Source organism: Suncus etruscus, chromosome 11, assembly GCF_024139225.1.
Source record: "Suncus etruscus isolate mSunEtr1 chromosome 11, mSunEtr1.pri.cur, whole genome shotgun sequence".
NCBI classification, from domain to species: Eukaryota; Metazoa; Chordata; class Mammalia; order Eulipotyphla; family Soricidae; genus Suncus; species Suncus etruscus.
This window is the reverse complement of record NC_064858.1, coordinates 28,885,882-28,906,135: the sequence shown is the minus strand read 5'-3', so window position 1 is coordinate 28,906,135 and position 20,254 is coordinate 28,885,882. Positions and strand designations below refer to the sequence as shown.

General features: G+C 40.2%; 1 protein-coding gene across 6 annotated transcripts in view; it reads left to right on the top strand.

Moving 5' to 3' along the window:
• PLEKHA5 (pleckstrin homology domain containing A5) overlaps nucleotides 1-20,254 on the top strand; it is a 249,854-nt gene that overhangs the window by 200,444 nt on the left and 29,156 nt on the right. For 3 of the 6 annotated variants that reach the window (XM_049783772.1, XM_049783771.1, XM_049783773.1), the window contains 5 exons: nucleotides 9,521-9,601; nucleotides 14,229-14,264; nucleotides 14,770-14,832; nucleotides 19,598-19,678; nucleotides 19,810-19,959. In XM_049783772.1, coding sequence (XP_049639729.1) covers nucleotides 9,521-9,601; nucleotides 14,229-14,264; nucleotides 14,770-14,832; nucleotides 19,598-19,678; nucleotides 19,810-19,959 — 411 coding nt within the window. The remainder of the gene's footprint in view (nucleotides 1-9,520; nucleotides 9,602-14,228; nucleotides 14,265-14,769; nucleotides 14,833-19,597; nucleotides 19,679-19,809; nucleotides 19,960-20,254) is intronic. The other 3 variants (XM_049783774.1, XM_049783775.1, XM_049783776.1) reach the window with 2 other exon arrangements.

The window sequence follows — 20,254 nt, the reverse complement described above, 5'->3', positions numbered from 1 at the left end:
GTGACCCAAAAAACAAACAAACAAAAAAGCTAACTCGGGGTCAGAGAAATATCATTGGGGTGGGTGTTTGCCTTGCATGCAGCCGACTCAGGATGGACCCAGGTTCAATTCCCAGCATCCCATATGGTCCTCCTAAGCTTTCCAAGAGCAATTTCTGAGCCAAGAGCCAGGAGTAAATCCTTAGCAACACCAAATTTACTTTAGAGTGCCCCCAACTTTTTTTTTTTTTTTTTTTGGTTTTTGGTTTTGGGGCCACACCTGGTGGTGCTCAGGGGTTACTCCTGGCTATCTGCTCAGAAATGGCTCCTGGCAGGCATGGGAGACCATATGGGACACCCACTTTTTTTTTTCAAACTTTTCCTCTCCCACCATAGACATTGAAGAATCACATATCGGACTCATGACCCCATAGTCTGAGAAGATAGAGGCCTAGAAAGAAGATTTCTAGGCCAACTGGCTAGTGACCCAGAAGGCCCTTATGACTCTATTATTTAATACATTTATGAAAGTCAAATTAATTTTTTTTACACTAGCCTCATCTTAAGGGCTTCGTGAAAAGCCTCGTAACTAATGGCTTGTGTTGTGTCTCACCAAAAGAGAGTGATCGATCCCATGGCTACAGAGCATCTAGGGAGCAGTGCTGCTTTAGATGGTTGACTTTATAAACTTGTTAAAGGGAAGGAAAATCCATGTGTCCTAGGATAATGTGTGTGTTGGTGACTCTGGAATGGTCACTAGTCTTCTTGTCCCACCTTCCAATTATGGCCCAGGAACATTTATCTAATATTTAAGTTCTGCTTTCATAGGTGCTTGATTTCTATGATGGAGACTTTGACATTGATGTTTAGAAATTGTTAAAAAAAAAAAAAATACAGTATAATGGGTAGTGTATTTTTCTAGCATGTGGCTGGCCTAGATTCAATCCTTGACATCCCATATGGTCCCCAGCACCACCAGATGTGAATGATTCTTGAGTACAGAGCACCATTGTGTTGTATATAGCCCAAAAAGAAATTGCTGGGAACTGAATAATAGTACAGTGAGTACAGTGTTTGCCTTGCAAACACAGCCAACACAGGCTCAATCCCCAGGATCCCATATGGTCTCCCAAACTCACCAGGGGTAATTCCTGAGTGCAGAGCCAGGAATGATCCCTGAACATCATCAGATGTGGCCCAAAAATAAATAAATAAAGAAGAAATTACTAAAATAATAGCCAAAATTCTACATTGATTTCCTAACTTACATCTCCGAACCCCTCTAAGTCAGCTGAGTTCCAAATGAGATCAGATGATATTCCTACGGATGTTACATTTATTATTGCTGTATCACATACAAAAATAGAAGAATGTATTTTTTTTTTTGTTTTGTTTTTTGGGCCACACCCGGTGACGCTCAGGGGTTACTCCTGGCTATGCGCTCAGAAGTTGCTCCTGGCTTGGGGGACCATATGGGACGCCGGGGGATCGAACCGCAGCTAGCGCAGGCAAGGCAGGCACCTTACCTCTTGCGCCACCGCCCGGCCCCATGTATTTTTTTTCCCTCACACCAGCACTTTGAGCACTATCCTCAGCTCAAGGATATTAAATTAATTTAAAAATATGAACACATGGTATGATGAAGAAATTCAAAAGAGAACTAAGGATAGGGCATTTGCCTTGGATGCAGCCAACCCAAGTTTGATTCCTGGCATCTGATCACCTGAGCTTGCCAGAAATGATTCCTGAAAGTAGATTCTTGTGCACAGCTGTGTCTTGGGAGGGAAAGAAGGAAGGAAGAAGAAGGCCTGAGCAATAGCGCAGCAAACCGGGTTTGATCCCTGGCATACCTTATTGTTCCCAGAGCCTGTCATGAGGAATTCCTGAACGCAGAGCCAGGAGTCAGTCACACTTGGCCCAAAAAATAAATTAAATGAGATTATTTGGTTTAAAAAATGAAATGAGAGATATAAGGCATTTAAAAATCACATAAACTGGGGCCAGAGTGATAGTACAGCGAGGACAACACTTGCCTTTCATGTGACAGACACAGGTTCCATCCCCAGCATTCCATACATGCAGAGCCAGGAGTAACTTCTGAGCATTTCTGGGTATGATCCAAACCCCTTCGCCCAAATAAAGGCAAAGAAACACAAAAATTAAGTTTTTATCTTTCAAAACATCATATTGTAGTCCTTTAAAACATAGTTCATGTCTGGGGCCGGAGTGATAGCACAGCGGTAGGGTTTTTGCCTTTTGCATGCAGCTGACCCAGAACATACTCGGGTTTGATTCCCAGCATCCCATATGGTCCCCCAAGCCTGCCAGGAGTGATTTCTGAGTGCAGATCCAAGAGTAACCCCTGAGCACCACCAAGTGTGGCCCAAAAACAAAAACAAAAAGTTCATGTTTGTCCAGAGCCAAAAGGTATGGCCCAAAAAGAGAAAAAAAAACTGATTTTCTCTAGAAAGAGTTTTAGCTCATAGTTTGTATCTAACATTCTAATCTATTTCATAAATACATTAGTTTTATTGGGATGGGGAGGTTGTAGCTACATCAGTGGTATTCCTGCCTCTGTGCTCAGGGATCACATCTGGCAGAGTTCAGACGACATACGGGACATATGTGGTGCTGAGGATCAAACCAGGGTTGGCCAGAGGCAACGCAAGTGCCTTAACCCTTGATTCTCTTTCCAGCCCTAATATTAACTTTTTTTTTGGGGGGGTGAGGTCACACCCGGCAGCGCTCAGGGGTTACTCCAGGCTCTACACTCAGAAATCACTCCTGGCAGGCTGGGGGGACCATATGGGATTCTGGGATTCGAACCACCGCCCTTCTGCAAACGCCCTACCTCCATGCTATCTCTCTGGCCCCTATTTACATATTTTTAATGGGGGATTGTATTTTATTTATTTTGGAGGCACACCTGGTTGTGTGCCTGACTGGATTCAGGAATTATTCTCGGCAGTGCTCAGGAGACTATGTAGAGTGCCTGAGATTGAACTATGTTCAGCATACAAGCAAATATCCTACCCTGGTACTGTCTTTTCAGCCCTCAAGAAGAATATCTTAATCCAGATACAATACTTGTATTTAGGTCATTAATTTGAATTTTCAGCGATTGATAGTCAAGCACATCTCTTCAACATTGAGTAGCAATCCATAATACTTTGATAAATCCTTGTTGCTGGTGCTTGAATCTGTCTGGCATTTGCATCAGTGCCAGGTCTGGACAGATCTCAGTTCTCGAGCCAGATTTACGTCAGAAAATAGTATCTTTGGATGCTGCAGTACGTACGGTATTTGAGGCACTCTGTCCCAGAGTTCAGTCAGCATTACCAAAGCCCAGCCCTGCATGTTTTTAAATCTTAGGGATGTTTTTCCCCCAAGGGAGGTTTAAGAAATAAGGAATGAGGGGCCGAGAGATAGCATGGAGGTAAGGCATTTGCCTTTCATGCAGGAGGACGGTGGTTCGAATCCCGGCATCCCATATGGTCCCCCATGCCTGCCAGGAAGGAAGGAAGGAAGGAAGGAAGGAAGGAAGGAAGGAAGGAAGGAAGGAAGGAAGGAAGGAAGGAAGGAAGGAAGGAAGGAAGGAAGGAAGGAGGGAGGGAGGGAGGGAGGGAGGGAGGGAGGGAGGGAGGGAGAGAGGGAGGGAAGGAAGGAGAGGGAGGGAAGGAAGGAGGAAGGAAGGAATACTGAATGACATAATCATAAGAAAAATTAAAAAAAAGTAAAATCTGTTTTATTCCAAAAATAAACACACTCCTTGTGCTTTCTGACCACCTACTCATGTCACACTTAGAGCATGTTCTAGCCTTGAACTTTGGACCCACTGCAGGAGGCCCAGAGGGAGCACAGACTCACTCCAGATTGGGTGCAGCCTGCTGAAGAGCTACTACCCTGTCTCCACATAACCTCACTGAGTCCTGGTTTTGGGATTTTTGCCCAGTGTCTTAGCATCTTTGGCCTACTTCATGGTGCTGAAAATTTTTTCTGATGTACATTTTTTTCTCTTCATCCCACTTACCTCAAGACAGGTAAGACTAGAAGTCTGTCAGATTTTCCAGTCACTTTTTCTGAGTATTTGGACTTTAGAGCCAGAATGATAGTACAGCAGGTAGGGCATTTGCCTTGCATGCAGCCAACCCAAGTTCAATCCTCAGCATTCCATATTTACCACCAGAAATGATCCCTGAACAGAGAACCAAGAGTAAGCCCTAAACACCAGTAGATGAGGCCCAAAAACTGAAAGGATAAAAATGGTGCATGGGGGCCGGAGAGATAGCACAGTGGTGGATCGTTTACCTTGCATGCAGCCAATCCAGGATGGACAATGGTTCGATTCCCTGCATCCCATATGGTCCCCCATGCCTGCTAGGAGTGATTTCTGAGCACAGAGCCAGGAGTAACCCCTGAGCGCCTCCCAGTGTGACCCAAAAACCAAAAGAAAAAGAAAAAATAGTGCAGGTGGTATATTGTTAACTTAAATAGGTGTTCATTGGCATTACCTATACATATATCTAAAGGTGTCCTTTTTTTTCCTATTACTGAAGTTAATTATGAAAATAATTAACATCTGAATGATGCTTTCTCATTTCTTTATTTTTATAAAATAATCGGCCTTTTAGAATAGCTTTCTAATTTAGCAATTAGCTGTAACCTAAACCCTTATTACCTGTTAGTTCAAAGCTAAAATTAAAGCAGGAAGCAAAGCATTTAACTCATTTTCAAATACATTATTAAACATCCTCCTCATGCTAATTAGTTTTTCCTCTGGTTCCTTAAAACTAGGATGGATCCCAGTTAACAAAATTTCTACTCCAACCAAAAGGGAATTGTGAGATCTCTGGTTTTCTTGATGAGAAGGGCAGGATTTTTGCTTTGGGGACTTGAGCACAGAATTCTGAGGTGTTTGTGGAGCATTACATATTTCAGTTTTTTTAGGTTTAACTTTACACAGCAAAACCTAGGTAGAATGTACTGCTGCTGCATAAGTTGTAGAAATTGGTCAGTTGACTTCTATGTATTAAGCTGTAGAATGTTTCAGAGGGATTTCCATGGCCGGAAGCTAGTTTGACTCAGTCTGATGATAAGCAGATGCAGCTAGGTGTCCTGCTAAAATGTTTGCTCTAATGCCCTAGAAAATTTGGGAAAGGCCCCTGCTTTGGCCTCCCCCTTCCCTCTTCTGTCTCATCCTATCACTCAAGCTGGAATACAGGGTGTCCCAAGGAGAGCTGAAAACACTGCATTGCATTTCCCTAATACCTGGAAAACAGAGAAATTCTGCCAGCAGATTGAGACAAGCTTTCCTCTTGGGTTTTTTGTGTTATTGTTTCTGTATCACTGTCTTGTAGCAGTGAAAATTCTCAAGTGGCGCATTTGAATCCCCTGAAAATCAGGATGTCTGGATGCTTTTTCTCTTTCTTTTGGTGTAGAGTTGTGGTTTCTGCCACATTGGCTGTGCTCAAGGCTTATATTTGGTTCCCTGCTCAGGGTTAGTTCTTGGTGATATTCAGGTACCACATTATTGCCAGGAATTGAAACCAGGTTGAATTCAAACTAGGGTTGACTGTATGCAAGGCAATCCATCCATTGGATTATTTTCAAGATCCTTATGATTATGGTGTGATTTATGATCCACTTCTTTAAAAAAAAAATATGTACTTTGATTTATAAAGTAACAGATAATTAAAAGAAAAGAAGCCATTAAAAGATAGACTGAGGGCCAGAGAGATAGCACAGAGAAGGGCATTTTCCTTGCACACAGCCAACCCAGGATGGACGCTAGTTTGATTCCTGACATCCCATATGGTCCCCCTTGTCTGCCAGGAGCGATTTCCGAGCTCAGAGCCAGGAGTAACCCCAGAGCGTTGCCTGGTGTGACCCCCCCCAAAAAAAGATAGATTTCTATATTTACAGACGTATTGAGCGTTAGTAGGACCTTGCACATGGTAGGACCCAGGGTCCATACTTGGCACTTCCTGGAGTGATCCCTGAATGCAAAGCTGAGAGTAAGAACCTGAGCACTGCCAGGGGTGGAATAGAAACAAATAAACAAACAAAAAAAAGTAATTTTTACTTCCCCAATTCAAAATAGTTACTGCTAATATTTATTGCTAAAAGAAGTTACTCTTCCTTTGCACAGTATTTTTATGGACAGGTCCACTACTGGGGTTACTCTTCAGTGCTAATAGTTACTACTAATATTTATTGCTAAAAGAAGTTACTCTTCTTTTGCACAGTATTTTTATGAACAGGCCCACAACTGGGGTTACTCTCTGCAGTGCTAAGGATCAAACCCAGATCTCAAGCATGCAAAGCCCTTTGAGCTATCTAGCTATCTAGTTGGCTATGTGAAATGTACTCTGTGCTCAAATTTAACTTCTAGAGATTCCTTGTAATTTTAGTATTCTTGTTTAATTAACTAGCTTAGAAATTTTTATAATAAAAAGTAGTGCATTCCAGAAGTCAACTCTGAGATGTTCTGTAGTTTATAAACTTTAAATATTATTTTTGCTTTTAGTTTTTCTGTTCCTAAGAAAAAGAGATCTTGTAAAGATTCCTTTTTCTTGGCTTGGTACTTAATAACTTTGACATGTGAATAAAGAGGCTCTTTTAAATCTCAGAAATAGTTCCCCAGATGTACATGCATAGATCAGCTTAATTATCCTTTCTTTTTAAATTTGTTTGTAAGTGAACTCCACAGACCTAGAGTCTGAACATTAATCTGGACCATATTGAAACACCACTGAAAGGTCTGGGCCTGACCTGCCAACCTCTAGTGATTTGATGCAACTCCCACTTGTAGTACAAGGTTTCCAACTTGGGAATGGTACTTTTGGTAACTATTACTCTTGCTCTCTGAAATTCATTAAATAATACTAAAAATAATGGACTTAAGGTACAAGATTGATATTTGAGATGATATGCTAACTACCCAGATAGAGCAATGGGTACAGTACTTGCCTTAGAAATTACCTGGGAGGCTGGAGCAGTGGCGCAAACAGGGCATTTGCCTTGCGTGCACTAACCTAGGACGCACCTCGGTTCAATCCCCGGCGTCCCATATGGTCCCCCAAGCCAGAAGCGATTTCTGAGCACATAGCCACGAGTAACCCCTAAGCATCAATGGATGTGGCCCCAAAAAAGAAAGAAACCAGGCTGGGTTCGATCTCTAGAACTATAGTCCTATAGTCACAGTTGTGACATCTGAGCACAAGGCAAGAGTAAGCCCTGAACGCTGCAAAGTATGGTCAAATAAATAAAGAAAAATAAAAGAAAATGGGTTATAAGTCTGTGAATTTTTTTCTAAAGAAAATTTTGTACCTGAGATTAATTCAAGGGATGAGAGAGGAGGGCACTGCAGGTGACCCACATGTGGCAGTGCTCAGGGTTTAGTCCTGGCCCTGTGCTTAGGAATCACTCCTGGTGGGGTTCAGGGGACTATGTGTGGTACTGGGGATTGAACCCAGGTCAGGCACATGCAAGGCAAGCACCCTACCTCAGTCCAGCCACTAAGATGGTTTCTTTATAGTCTCCACTACTACTGCATATCAACCTCTGTGTTTGCACTATGCATATGATGTCACCTGAAAATGCTTTGATTCCTTATTTGAGTAACATCAAATGAGGCAAAAAGGGAAGCTTGGGTTTAACTGATAAGTAAGGCCAACTGTTTTTAAATTCAATTAATGAGCTGTTCTAGAAAAGGTTAGTTTATGGGAACAGAAATCAAATCATTGATACCTGGGAGAGAGCTGGGGCTATAAGTGGGAAGGAACAGTGTGGGAAACTTTCTAGATAGAAATAGTCAGTGGTGGGGCGGAGAGATAACTTGGAGGTAGGGTGTTTGCCTTGCATGCAGAAGGATGGTAGTTCAAATCACAGCATCCCAGATGGTCCCCTGAGCCTGCCTGCCAGGAGCGATTTCTGAGCATAGAGCCAGGACTAACCCCTGAGCACTGCCGGGTGTGACCAAAAGACCCAAAAACAAACAAACAAAAAAGAAATAGTCAATGATGTGTGTGTGTGTGTGTGTGTGTGTGTGTGTGTGTGTGTGTGTGTGTGTGTGTGTGTGTATATATATATATATATATATATATATATATATATATATATATATATATATATATATAGAACAGTTCCAGTGGCATGAATCAGAGAGCTAGAACAAGAATCAATCAAGGTGCTTGCCTTGCACACATCTGGCCCCAGTTTGGTTCCTGGCACCACTATGATTTTTCTGAGTAGTTAGGAGTGGTCCCTGAGCACCACCAAGTTGTGGCCCAACTCCCACCCCAAAATTGTGACCATTCTTTAGAAAGTCAACTCACTCAGTACTCCTCAAAGTAGTCAATACTACTCAAAAAATCCATTATAAGCATGTAGATTTAAAATTAAATAATGTGTCCGGAGTAAAGCTTATTAGACCACACTCATGGGCGAAGGAGGGTGTTGAAATTTACTAGTAAAACAAATTCTATATAATGAGAAATTGTTAGCCACTTTGAAAATAAAGTTGTCTAAATATAAAGCCCTTAGGATATTTTACTATGCATATGTGACTCTAAAGGTTAGTAAATTTACTGAGAAGCAAAACCAGTAAAGTTACATTTGCTGAGATAAAAAAAACATTCTTAATTTCACTAATGGAAGTTGAAAATCATGTTAAAGAAATGTCACAAATTGCAATTATCTTGTTTGCTTTATAGAAAATGTTGTTGGCCTTTTACTCTCTCCCTCTCTCTCTCTCAGGCTGATTATCTTTTGAATGCCATAACTCTTGACTTCAGAGCCTGCTAAAACAAATGTTTCCTAGAGGCAGTAATTAAGTACAACATAGCTGGAAATGTGAACATGATTTCAACCCATTTTTCTTTTTTTTTTTCTTTCTTTTTTCTTTTTAGCTAGGGAGATGCACACTGCGTCTTTGCTTCATAAATTTAGTTTGCATGATTCTGAAATTATTTTAGAGATGGTCATTATACTATAAGAAAATTAAAATATAGTCTATATAAGTCTATGCCAGGATTAATTTTTATTAATTGTGTGATTAAATAACACAATACTGATTTTTGTATGGTATTATTTTAGAGAATAAAGTTTTCGTCTGAGTATCCTTACCAAGAATTGAATACTATTTAACCTTTTTTTATGAAATAAAAAAAACTGAGGCTATTCTTTCCTCGTTTTAAGTTTATCACGTGTTACCCTTTAACCTTTGAATAGTGATATATTCACATCTATTTTAATTTATGTAGAAATATTTGGTAATTGATTATTGAATATATGTATAATGTAAAAACTAGTTTCGGCAGTATTGCAGTTAAGCTCTTTTAATACCTTAGTGTATTTTACAGCTCTTAGTATTTGTTTGAAATGGTTGCTATAAATTAAATTGGTACAACCTTGAGATAAAATGTAAACAACTGCACTATTAGGAAGCTATTACAGTAGAGGCTATATTTACAGTGTCGTCTTTCAAATCTAGCTATGCTGTAAACTGATGTTTGCTGTATGCTCCTCCTGATTTGAAATAGATGAAAGAAAATGAACCTATTATCACCATGGTTCACACAATGATTGAGAACTCGGCGCTAAGACCCCAACTGTACCAGCAAGTAAGGTCTTGGACAGTGAATGATACTGCTTTTTCATCTGCAAAATCCTTCAGTGACAGTTTTGGTTTCCCCTCAGAGTTTACTCATAACATTACTGTTTTTCTTATTTCTTTTTTTTTTTTTTGTTATGTCTCTTTGGAACAACGCAATTCATCCATGCTTTTCAAGATGCTGCTGTATTTTTAGCATGGCTTTGCTGAACATTCTGCTGTTAAATATTAAGTGTGCCATTTCCCTGAAGTTTCTGTGTAGAGTTTTTGATTAATATGTGCTTGGAGGTCTGCAGTATATGCGCAAATTTTTATTTTTACTAGATCGCCATTAATTTGGATTCCCTCTATATAAGCATTGTAAATGAATTTTAGGAAGAACATTTTTTTTTCTTCCTTGGGGGCAGCCTTCTTACCCACCCAGTGAACCCACCTCCTCAGTGTTTTAGGAGTAGATGGTATTTTCCTGGAATATTTAAAACTGTCTTGCAGCATGGGGAAACCGGAAGGTAGCCATTTCTTACCACACAAGAAATGACTTCTCCCCTTATTACATAGTACTATCTGACCCCCATCTTTCCCTAATTGAAATCTATGCCACAGGATTGGCTGAGTTGGATTAAGAAACCTCGGTAATCTGCAGATCTGCAAAAGGAGTCACTTTTATACATTCCTCTCCAGCCTTTTTGTATTTCATGGTTTAAATGTTCTTAGCTGTGTGTTTCGCGGCATCAGCTTCTTCCACTTCAACACCCTCAAGTTACTGTGGCCGCTGACCTGTTGTTACAATACGTTTTAAATCATACAGAAGAAGAAAGTTGACTCACATGAAAAATGAATGTGCATTGATTAGTGTCTGGAAAAGCACCTGGGAAAAAGAAAGAAGCCCTTTTGAGTGGCAGTTGCTTGAAAGACCATCAGATTGGTGTGGAGGCCTCGGGCTCCAACTGGGAGATGGATCGACTGCTGGGAGGAAACACAGCTTATTTATGAGCAGTTTTTAGAATATTTAAAGTGCAATACTCGAGGGCCAGAGAGATACCGCAGCAGTAAGGCATTTGCCTTGCACGTGGCTGACCCGGGACAGACCTGGGTTCGATCCCCAGCATCCCATATGGTCCCCCAAACCTGCCAGGAGCAATTTTTGAGCACAGATTCAGCAGTAACCCCTGTGGGTCTCCAGCAGTAACACCCTGTGGGTGTGGCCCAAAAATCAAAAAATTAAAAATTAAAAAAATAAAGTACATTCTTTGATGGATCTTGGTTTTTCAGTAGCAATAAAGAGATCCACTAACTATGAAATATTTAAAGTTAAAACAGCTTTACTTTCTAAGCAAAATGGAGTCTCTGGGTTCTAGAAGACACCCATTTATAGATTGCAAGCACTCTTCACCAGAATACCACGCTGAGAATATTAATACTCATTCTGGATTTGATCACTTTGGAGTTCAAAACCTTGACTTTATAATTTTCTGCAATTCTAGCCCAACATGACATTTTTTCTTTTTTTTTTTTTGTAGTAGTATTCATTTTTCACATTATTCTCAGTTGTGGTTATAGCCTGGGTTTTCAATTTGGTTTTCCTTTATTTAATCAATAACAGACCAATGCAAAAGTCATTGCTGATTGAAAAACATAGTACTAAAAGTTCTAAATGGAGTGTCTTAGAAGTTCCTGAGACTAAGCTTTACAGAGTAACAGATTTTTGTAACAATTTTTTTATTAAAACTTAATTCACAGGAAGATTAGAATGTGTGGTGTAAGCCATTTGATTCAGAGCCTGAGTTCCAGGAGCTCAGTGTAGACTAGCTAGCATCTAGCTGTTCTTTCAGCTTTTATGTGTCTGTCAACAGGCATCTCTTTCTGTCCTGGAAGTTAAAAACCACACATCTAGAGCATTTTCAGGCAAATTTTTTTTAACAAGTCACTAGTAAAATAATTATCGTTAGGACATTATTGATGGATAAAAATTCCTAATTCTGGCACAGTTCCTAAGCACTAAATTTGCATCAATTAAAATTCACTTTCCTTCACCACTTTTTTCCCTTATATCATCCTCAGAGAATCTTTATGAAAGTTTGTGTTGCGGGCTGTTCCAGGTGTGCTTTTCTGACATTACATTACAGTGTTGTTTTAGCAGATTATTAGGATATAGCTGAATTTTTAGTAGCAGAATAGTGTTTTATCACATGCTGTTCTTTCAGGTTTTCCTCTCAGGAAGACATTTATAGTTTATACTTAGAAGCAAGAGGAACAGGAACTATTATACAGCAGGTAGAGCATTTGCCTTATATGCAGCCAACCCAGATTCGATCCCCAGCACTATATATGGTCCCATAAGCATTGTTAGGTGTGTCCCAAGAAAAGCAAAACAATAAAAGAACTATATAGAGGGCCCGGAGAGATGTGCGTTTGCCTTGCAAGCAGCCGATCCAGGACCAAAGGTGGTTGGTTCAAATCCCAGTGTCCCATATGGTCCCCCGTGCCTGCCAGGAGCTATTTCTGAGCAGACAGCCAGGAGTCACCCCTGAGCAACGCCAGGTGTGGCCCAAAAAAAAAAAAAAAAAAGAACTATATAGAGAGTTCTGTAAAGATGACTCACATGTTTTGCATACGGGAGACCCTGGTTCCATTACTGGCACTGCATGCCCCCCTCCTCAGCATCTCTGAAGAATGACAGACTAAAGCAGCCCCTGGGAACTGTAACCCTACACCTAGGGCTCTGATGCTACAGGAACTACCAAGTGTGACCCCAAAAACAAAAGAACTAAATATTAGCAAAGTGGGCCATGAGATTGTTCAGTGGGCTACAATTCATACTAGGACCAGACCTGGAGAAAAATTACTGTTTTTTTCTCCTGACTGGGAAAAGCACTCATTGTATAAGAGTCGGTGATTATTTTAAGAATTTAGTTGGTGATAAAAAAAAATTGGGGCTGGAGAGATAGCATGGAGGTAAGGCATTTGCCTTACAGTCAGAAGATCGGTGGTTCGAATCCCGGCATCCCATATGATCCCCCGAGCCTGCCAGGAGTAACCGCTGAGCACTGCCGGGTCTGACCCAAAAAACAAAAACCAGGAAAAAAAAAAAAAAGAAGAAGAATTTAGTTGTCTAATAATTTTTTATTGTATAAATTAAAGGTTAAAATTTATTTTTCAGTATTCCAAAATACAAATATCACAAAAATAAAGCTAATTTATATCTGGAGATCTATAGCCTGCTAAAATTAAAGCTACATAGTATATATCACATGGCAATATACTGACTGATATAAAAATCATACATAATTTTTATTGCAATGAATGAAGTTTAGCAATGTCTTATAGTCATTTCATTTTATGATACTGGTCTTTTGGTGGGAAGACTATAGGATATAAACCATAATTTCATTTTGATGCGGCATTCTGCTCCACTTCAAATTATTCTTTTAGTAAAGCTGTTTTTAGTTTAACTTTAAATATTGTTGTGCAAAGCATATTTTAGCATTCTATCTCTAAAGGCTTTGTGACCTTTAATTAATCATTTCGGCATTGAATGATTTCATCAGGAGTCTAAGCATTTAAAATTTAGCTTTTTTTTGATAGATTCTCGGTTGGAGGTGCTTTAATTTAGGATAATGATTAATACTTCTTGGGACAAGCAGCACTCAGTAATCTTAAATTATTTTGTCAAAATTCATTTTTCATGTCATAACCATTTCTATGAAAACTATCACTGTGTATACCTTTAAATAGTCACAGATTCATTTGCATGAGGTACGTGAAATAATGTCTTGAAACGAATCACGTAATCCAGGATTTATTATTGTATGTTTGGAATGCTCACTTCTCTATCCTCCTGATTCCTGATCTAGTTTTATTCAAAGTTATGAGTTATTTCAATTATGCCTCTTTCAAACGTCTTATCTCTCGAGTTAATTTATACAGAGAGGGCGTATGTACTTATGTTTATTTTTATAAATTTATGCACATAGATATGATGTTCCATTTCTCAATGTGAATATAGTTGAGACGCATTGTTTCCATCTCTACATTGCGAAAAAGTGTACTATTTAATGCATGCAGCGAGCTCAAATGAAATGTTCCTGCTGTGTTTTGTGACTGCTGAGCAGTCGATATAAGGTCAGTTAGAAGAGAGTTTATGAAATATCCATGTACAGGGCCAGAGAGATAGCACAGCGGCATTTGCCTTGCAAGCAGCTGACCCAGAACCTAAGGTGGTTGGTTCGAATCCCGGTGACCCATATGGTCCCCCGTGCCTGCCAGGAGCTATTTCTGAGCAGACAGCCAGGAGTAACCCCTGAGCACTGCCGGGTGTGACCCAAAAACGAAAAAAAAAAAAAAAAAATCCATGTACTCTATGGTATAACTGGTTGGGATGGCTGTTGGAATCTTGGTAAGCACTGTCAGAAATGAGAATCTTTTTGACCAAAAGGTACTTGGAAGAAGCTGGGACAGAATGTTTAAATACAGTGCATAATAATTCCTAATACTATAATAATAAATGATGCAATTGAGCATATAAACTTTGCCAATTTGGTTATCCATAGTTTATCAAATCAGCTTTCAGTTTTGTGCAGTCATAGATGATTTCCTCTTTTCAATTAAACCCATACTTTTCCTTCATTATCTTTTAGTTCTTAAGACAGAAGAACCAGATAAGTCTATATTGTGTATGTGTTTATATATTCCATATATGTATGCAGTATGTTACAGACTTTTGTAAACAGAACTGTATTAAGATGTCTTGGCTGGCATTTGAGTGCAACGTACCCAGCTTTGTGATTACGTGAATGCCATCTAGGGCAATTTTGGTTGTGGAAATATGCCTGACTCAAATATTTGAGTACACTGACTATGGTTGTATTTGTCAATTTTTCATTGAGACCATGTGTGTCTTACAAATGGAAAATGTAAGATGCTGTAACAGTTTATGGGACCAGCTTAATGTTTTGTTTCACAAGCTGAAGTTCGCATGGTTTTTAATGTATCTTGCATATTGTATCGCTGTAAAATATCTCTATGCTTTTGTTATGTGTTTGAATTAAACACCTACAAGTACTAGACTCATTAAAAACCCATGTTTGTCATTGTTATAGAAATCTAAACTATCGCTTTAGGCCAGATAAATAAATGTTAATGTTCTTTTAAAGTTGCTCTATGACATTTTCCTTATAGTTGTCGCAAGATGAATGTAGAGGCACGCTGTACAAATACAGACCCGAGGAAATAGATATTGATGTAAGTACTAATACAGTGTGAATTGTCAGTGTGCTCTCCATCTGCTCTGCCCACGTTTGCACTTGAACTCAACAGGAACATTTTTGCACTTAAAATCAATTAAATCCTATCACTCCCAATCAGATTTCTTCCTCCGGAGCCAGCAAATTTAAGAGTCACTTATATGGGCCAGATAGGTAGTACAGTGGGTAATGCACTTGCCTTGCACACGGCCTACCCACTTTCGATCCTCAGCATCCAATATGGTCCCCCAAGCATAGCCAGGAATGATTCTTGAATGCAAAGCCAGAAGTATCCCCTGAGCAGTGCTGGGTGTGCACCCCCCAAAAAAATAGTCACTTATGGGGCTAGAGATATGACTGAGCAATAAATGAGGCCCTGGGTTCAATCCAGGACACCATGCAAAATAGAAAAAAAGATGTGCTGGAGAGATAGCATGAAGGTAGGGCATTTGCCTTGCATACAGAAGGATGGTGGTTCAAATCCCAGTATCCCATATGGTTCCCAAGCCTGTCAGGAGCGATTTCTTATTTTGTTTTGTTTTGATTTGTTTTGTTTTGTTTTTTGGGTCACACCCAGCAGCGCTCAGGGGTTATTCCTGCCTGTATGCTCAGAAATCGGTCCTGGCAGGCTGGGGGGACCATATGAAATGCCGGGATTTGAACCATTGTCCTTCTACATCTAAGGCAAACACCTTACCACTGTGCTATCTCTCTGGCCCTCGGGAGCGATTTCTGAGCATAGAGCCAGGAGTAACCCCTGAGCGTTGCCAGGTGTGACCCAAAACCAAAAAAAAAAAAAAAAAAAAAAAAAAAGCAAACAAAAAAGTTTATGGCAGATAAGAGACCAAGGAAAATTATCATTATTTTCTAGAGAAATATTGGTCTTTTGATTACATCCCATAAATGTATCTTTTTTTGGGGGGTCACACCCAGCGGCATTCAGGGGTTTCTCTTGGCTTTGCATTCAGAAGTCGTTTCTGTCAGGCACGGGGGACCATATGGGAAACTGGGATTCGAACCACTGTCCGTCCTGAATTGGTTGCATGCAAGGCAAACGCCCTACTGCAGTGCCATTTCTCCAGCCCCTTCATAAATATATCTTTTAAAATTAAAATGAAGGGTGAGAGTACAGCAGATAGGGTGCTTGCCTTGCACACAGTCAACTTGGGTTCAATCTCTGACACCCCATGTTTCCCCCAAACCCACAGGGAGTGATCCTTAAGTGTAAAGGAAGGCAGGAGTAAGCCCTGAGCACCACTGGGTTTGCCCCAAAACAAATTATTGAGTTAAATTGCCCTTTTATCCTTCACAGACATGCTGGGCATTCTTTGTTTTTATTTTTATTATTTTTGTTTGTTTCTCTATTTGGGGGGGGGGGCTACACCTGGTAGCACTCAGGGGTTACTTTTGACTCTGCACTCAGAAATCACTCCTGGCAGGCTCAGGGGACCAAATGAGATAACAGGGGTCAAACCCAGTTTGGCTGTGTGCAAGGCAAATGCCCTACTGCTATGCTATCACTCCAGCCCCTTCTATGTTTTTATCGTATCATATCATTCTTACTTCATTTCCCCTGGCTTTATTCCAGGAAGTTGTTCCACCTCATTTCAACAGATTTCATTTGATGCTGTGTACAGTTTGTTTTCTAGCAAATTAGGCAATTCTTTTTATAGATACATAGCAAAAAAAAAAAAATGCAAAATCTCGTATTTTTTGCTTTTCACTTTGCTGTAAAGTTTGGGACTTACTTGCATTTTATTAGTTTCCATTTTCTTATAAGTTTATTCTAGCTTTACATTTTGAATACCCTTTCATATTTTTTAAATAAAAAATACAGGAAAAATGAGTTGGAATTTTTACTTTTATATTGGGAGGAGTCTGGAAATGATTGTAGGTATGGTAAATTCCATATCCTTACAGAAACACTGAACTATCTCCCTGACATTGCATAGCATTGAAAACAACAGTAAATCAATTCAGGAGAAAAAGAAAAATGTGAGGGACTTAAGGAATTGAAAGCATTGTAACTATGGAAAATGAGGGGTTTTGGGGTGGGGTGTGGGTTGTTTTGGTTTGGTTTTATTTGGTTTTTGGATCACTCCTAGCAACGCATGGAGTTACTCCTGGTTCTGCACTCAGAAATTACTCCTCGCTGGCTCGGAGAATCTTATGGGATGCTGGAATCAAAACCAGGTCGACCACATGCAAGGGAAATGCTCTACCTGCTGTGCCCCTGAAAGTAGGTTTTTTTTTGTTTGGTTGTTTTTTTTTTGGTGTGGTTTTTGGGTCACACCCGGCAGTGCTCAGGGGTTATTCCTGGCTCCAGGCTCAGAAATTGCTCCTGGCAGGCACGGGGGACCATATGGGGCACCGGGATTTGAACCAATGACCTCCTGCATGAAAGGCAAACGCCTTACCTCCATGCTATCTCTCCGGCCCCTGAAAGTAGTTTTTATAAGTTGAAGAGAAACTACAGCAGGTAGAGGGTACATGCCTTGAATGTGGGTAAACCAGTTTCAATCTCCAGTACCCCAGATGGTCCTCCAAGTCCACAGGGAATGATCTCTGGATTTAGGAGTAAGCCCTGAGCTCAGCCTGGTGTGACCCAAAAAATTGGTATTTACTCATTAGCAGAATTTTTATTATTACAAGTGGAAGTAATCTTTTGTTTATATTTTCTGAGACCACAGAACTTTTTTACTGTTTGGAGTCAAACCAGTACTGATGGTCATACTTTTTCTGCCTCGTTGACTTATTCTTCTAACTTTTTAGCCTCTGAGTGAGCTATTATGGGGAAATTTTGATGCTTTTGTTCCTTTTTCCTTATTGCTGAAACCACCCTGCCAACTTTCCACATAGGCAAACTTAAGAGATGGGGAGGTGCTTAGAATCTGGCAGTGCAGTGCAGTGAGCATGCCAGGCCTGCAGGCTGTCTCCCCAACCTGAGCATCATTTTTAAAAGAAAACAAGAATCAATTTGTATAAAAGCTTCTATGTATTATTTTTTAATATATTTTTATTTAAGTAACATGATCATATTTGGGTTACAGTCATAACCAGAACACCTCCCTTCACCAGTGTAACATTACTCCCTCCTCCTTCCCATCCCCTGTCTGTATTCGAGACAGGCATTCTACTACAGTTATTTATTTTTTTTTCTTTTTTTTTTGGTTTTTGGGCCACACCCGTTTGACGCTCAGGGGTTACTCCTGGCTATGAGCTCAGAAATCGCCCCTGGCTTGGGGAGACCATATGGGACGCCAGGGGATCGAACCGCGGTCCGTCCTACGCTAGCGCTTGTAAGGCAGACACCTTACCTCTAGCGCCACCTTCCCGGCCCCACAGTTATTTATTTTTAAGTTCAGTAAGTTGTATTTTTTTTCTTAAAGGATAAGAGTAAAAAATATATATTAAAGGTGTGATAGTGGGAATCGCCATTGTTTGCATAGGTCCAGAAAAATGGGAAAATAGAGAAAAACTCCTTGACCTGATTACAAAAAGGCCTCACCCTAGAAGTTTATTGGCATAAAACAGACTCTGGGTTCCAGGCATACCAGTTCGTCCAACTCCAGTCATTCTCAAGGTCCCAGTGAAACTTTATGTATCATTTTTAACCTCCCTAGTAGATTATAGGGCAGAATTTGAAACAGAACAAAATGGTTAAAAGTGCATGACACTGATTGCTTACTAAGAAGATTATCGAGCCAGAGTGATAGTACCATGCATGGCTAGGGTAATTGCCTTGTACAAAGCTAACCTGGATTCTGTCTCTACCATTCCATTCCAAAGTGTCACTTGAGCCCCACAAGGAGTGATCCCCCTGAACAATGAGCCAGAAGTAAACCCTAAGCACTGCCAAGTGTAACCCCAAAAGAAAATTCATTTTAATTAGGTTAAATATGCTTAAAATGCACTTTACTTGGGACTGGAGCAATCGCACAGCAGTAGGGCATTTACCTTGCACTTGGCCGACCCAAGATGGACCCAGGTTCAATTCCCAGCATCCCATATGGTCCCCCAAGCCTGCCAAGAGTAATTGCTGAGCACAGAGCTAGGAGTAACCCCTGAGCACTGCGTGTTGTGCTCCCCCAAATGTACTTTACTCCATCTGTATGCTCTTTTTTAGTATAGGCCATTAGTTTAGCTTTACAAGCTACATTCAAAGTTTTACTAAAGATTAAAAATAAAAGTAGGTATTTCTTTTGCTTTTTGGGGGGGGGGCTATACCTGATGATGCTCAGGGGTTACTCCTGGCTTTGTACTCTGGAGTTACACTTAGTGGTGCTCAGGGGACCAGATCATATGGGATGCAAGGGGTCAAATTCAGGTCGGCTGCAAGTGCCTTATCCACTGTACTATCTGGCCCCAAAAGTAGGTATTTCATTGCTGTGGGGTTTGGGTTTTCAGTTAGTTGATTTTGAGCCAGATAGTAAAATATACCTTGCTCTATGCTGGAAGTAGCGCCCCATGGTGTTTCAGGAACCAAGTTGTACTGGGAAGCAAACCCACAATTCCTGCAACCTTATTAGCATGTGCTCATTCCAGAGCACTCTTTCTCGCTCGCTCGCTCGCTCTCTCTCTCTCTCTCTCTCTCTCTCTCTCTCTCTCTCTCTCTCTCTCTCTCTCTCTCTCTCTCTCTCTGTCTCTCTCTCCCCCCCTCGTACCTCATTAACTGTTTTACGTGTGCCTGTTCTTTTACCTATCTCCAGTCATAGGAGAAATTAAAAACTGCTCACAAAAACCCTCTCCTCTTATTAACCTAGGCCAAGTTAAGCCGGTTGTGTGAACAAGATAAAGTGGTACATGCTCTGGAAGAAAAACTTCAGCAACTCCACAAGGAGAAAGTAAGACAATTATGTTTATTATCTGCAACTGATGTTCCTTTATATGATTATTACCGAGACACTGATAACTACAGTGTAAATTAATTCAATGATGCAGAACATTAACTGTAATTTTTTTTCTGCTGCAATAGTACACGCTTGAGCAAGCTTTGCTATCAGCTAGCCAAGAGATAGAAATGAATGCAGATAACCCCTCAGCCATCCAGACAGTAGTCTTGCAGAGAGACGATTTGCAAAACGGGCTGCTGAGCACGTGTCGAGAACTTTCTCGAGCTACTGCAGTAAGTAGTTTATGTGTTTTATTTCCCCAGTTAGTGCTTCTCAAATACGATGCAATGCTTCTCTTTTTTTCTATTTGTATTTCTACTCAAGTGGACTGACTCTGAGATTGTTCTTCATGACAGCAGAATAAATAACAGAATAAAGGAAGCTTTTGGTTTCGTTAGTGAGTTTTTCATTCTTTGTGAAGTGATTATTTCACAGGAGCAAGACATTCTTGGTTATGCAATGTATAAGTGAAAAAATCTTGAGTAAGGTTTAAATTTATTGCATTGAGAAATTTGTGGATTTTAGGGG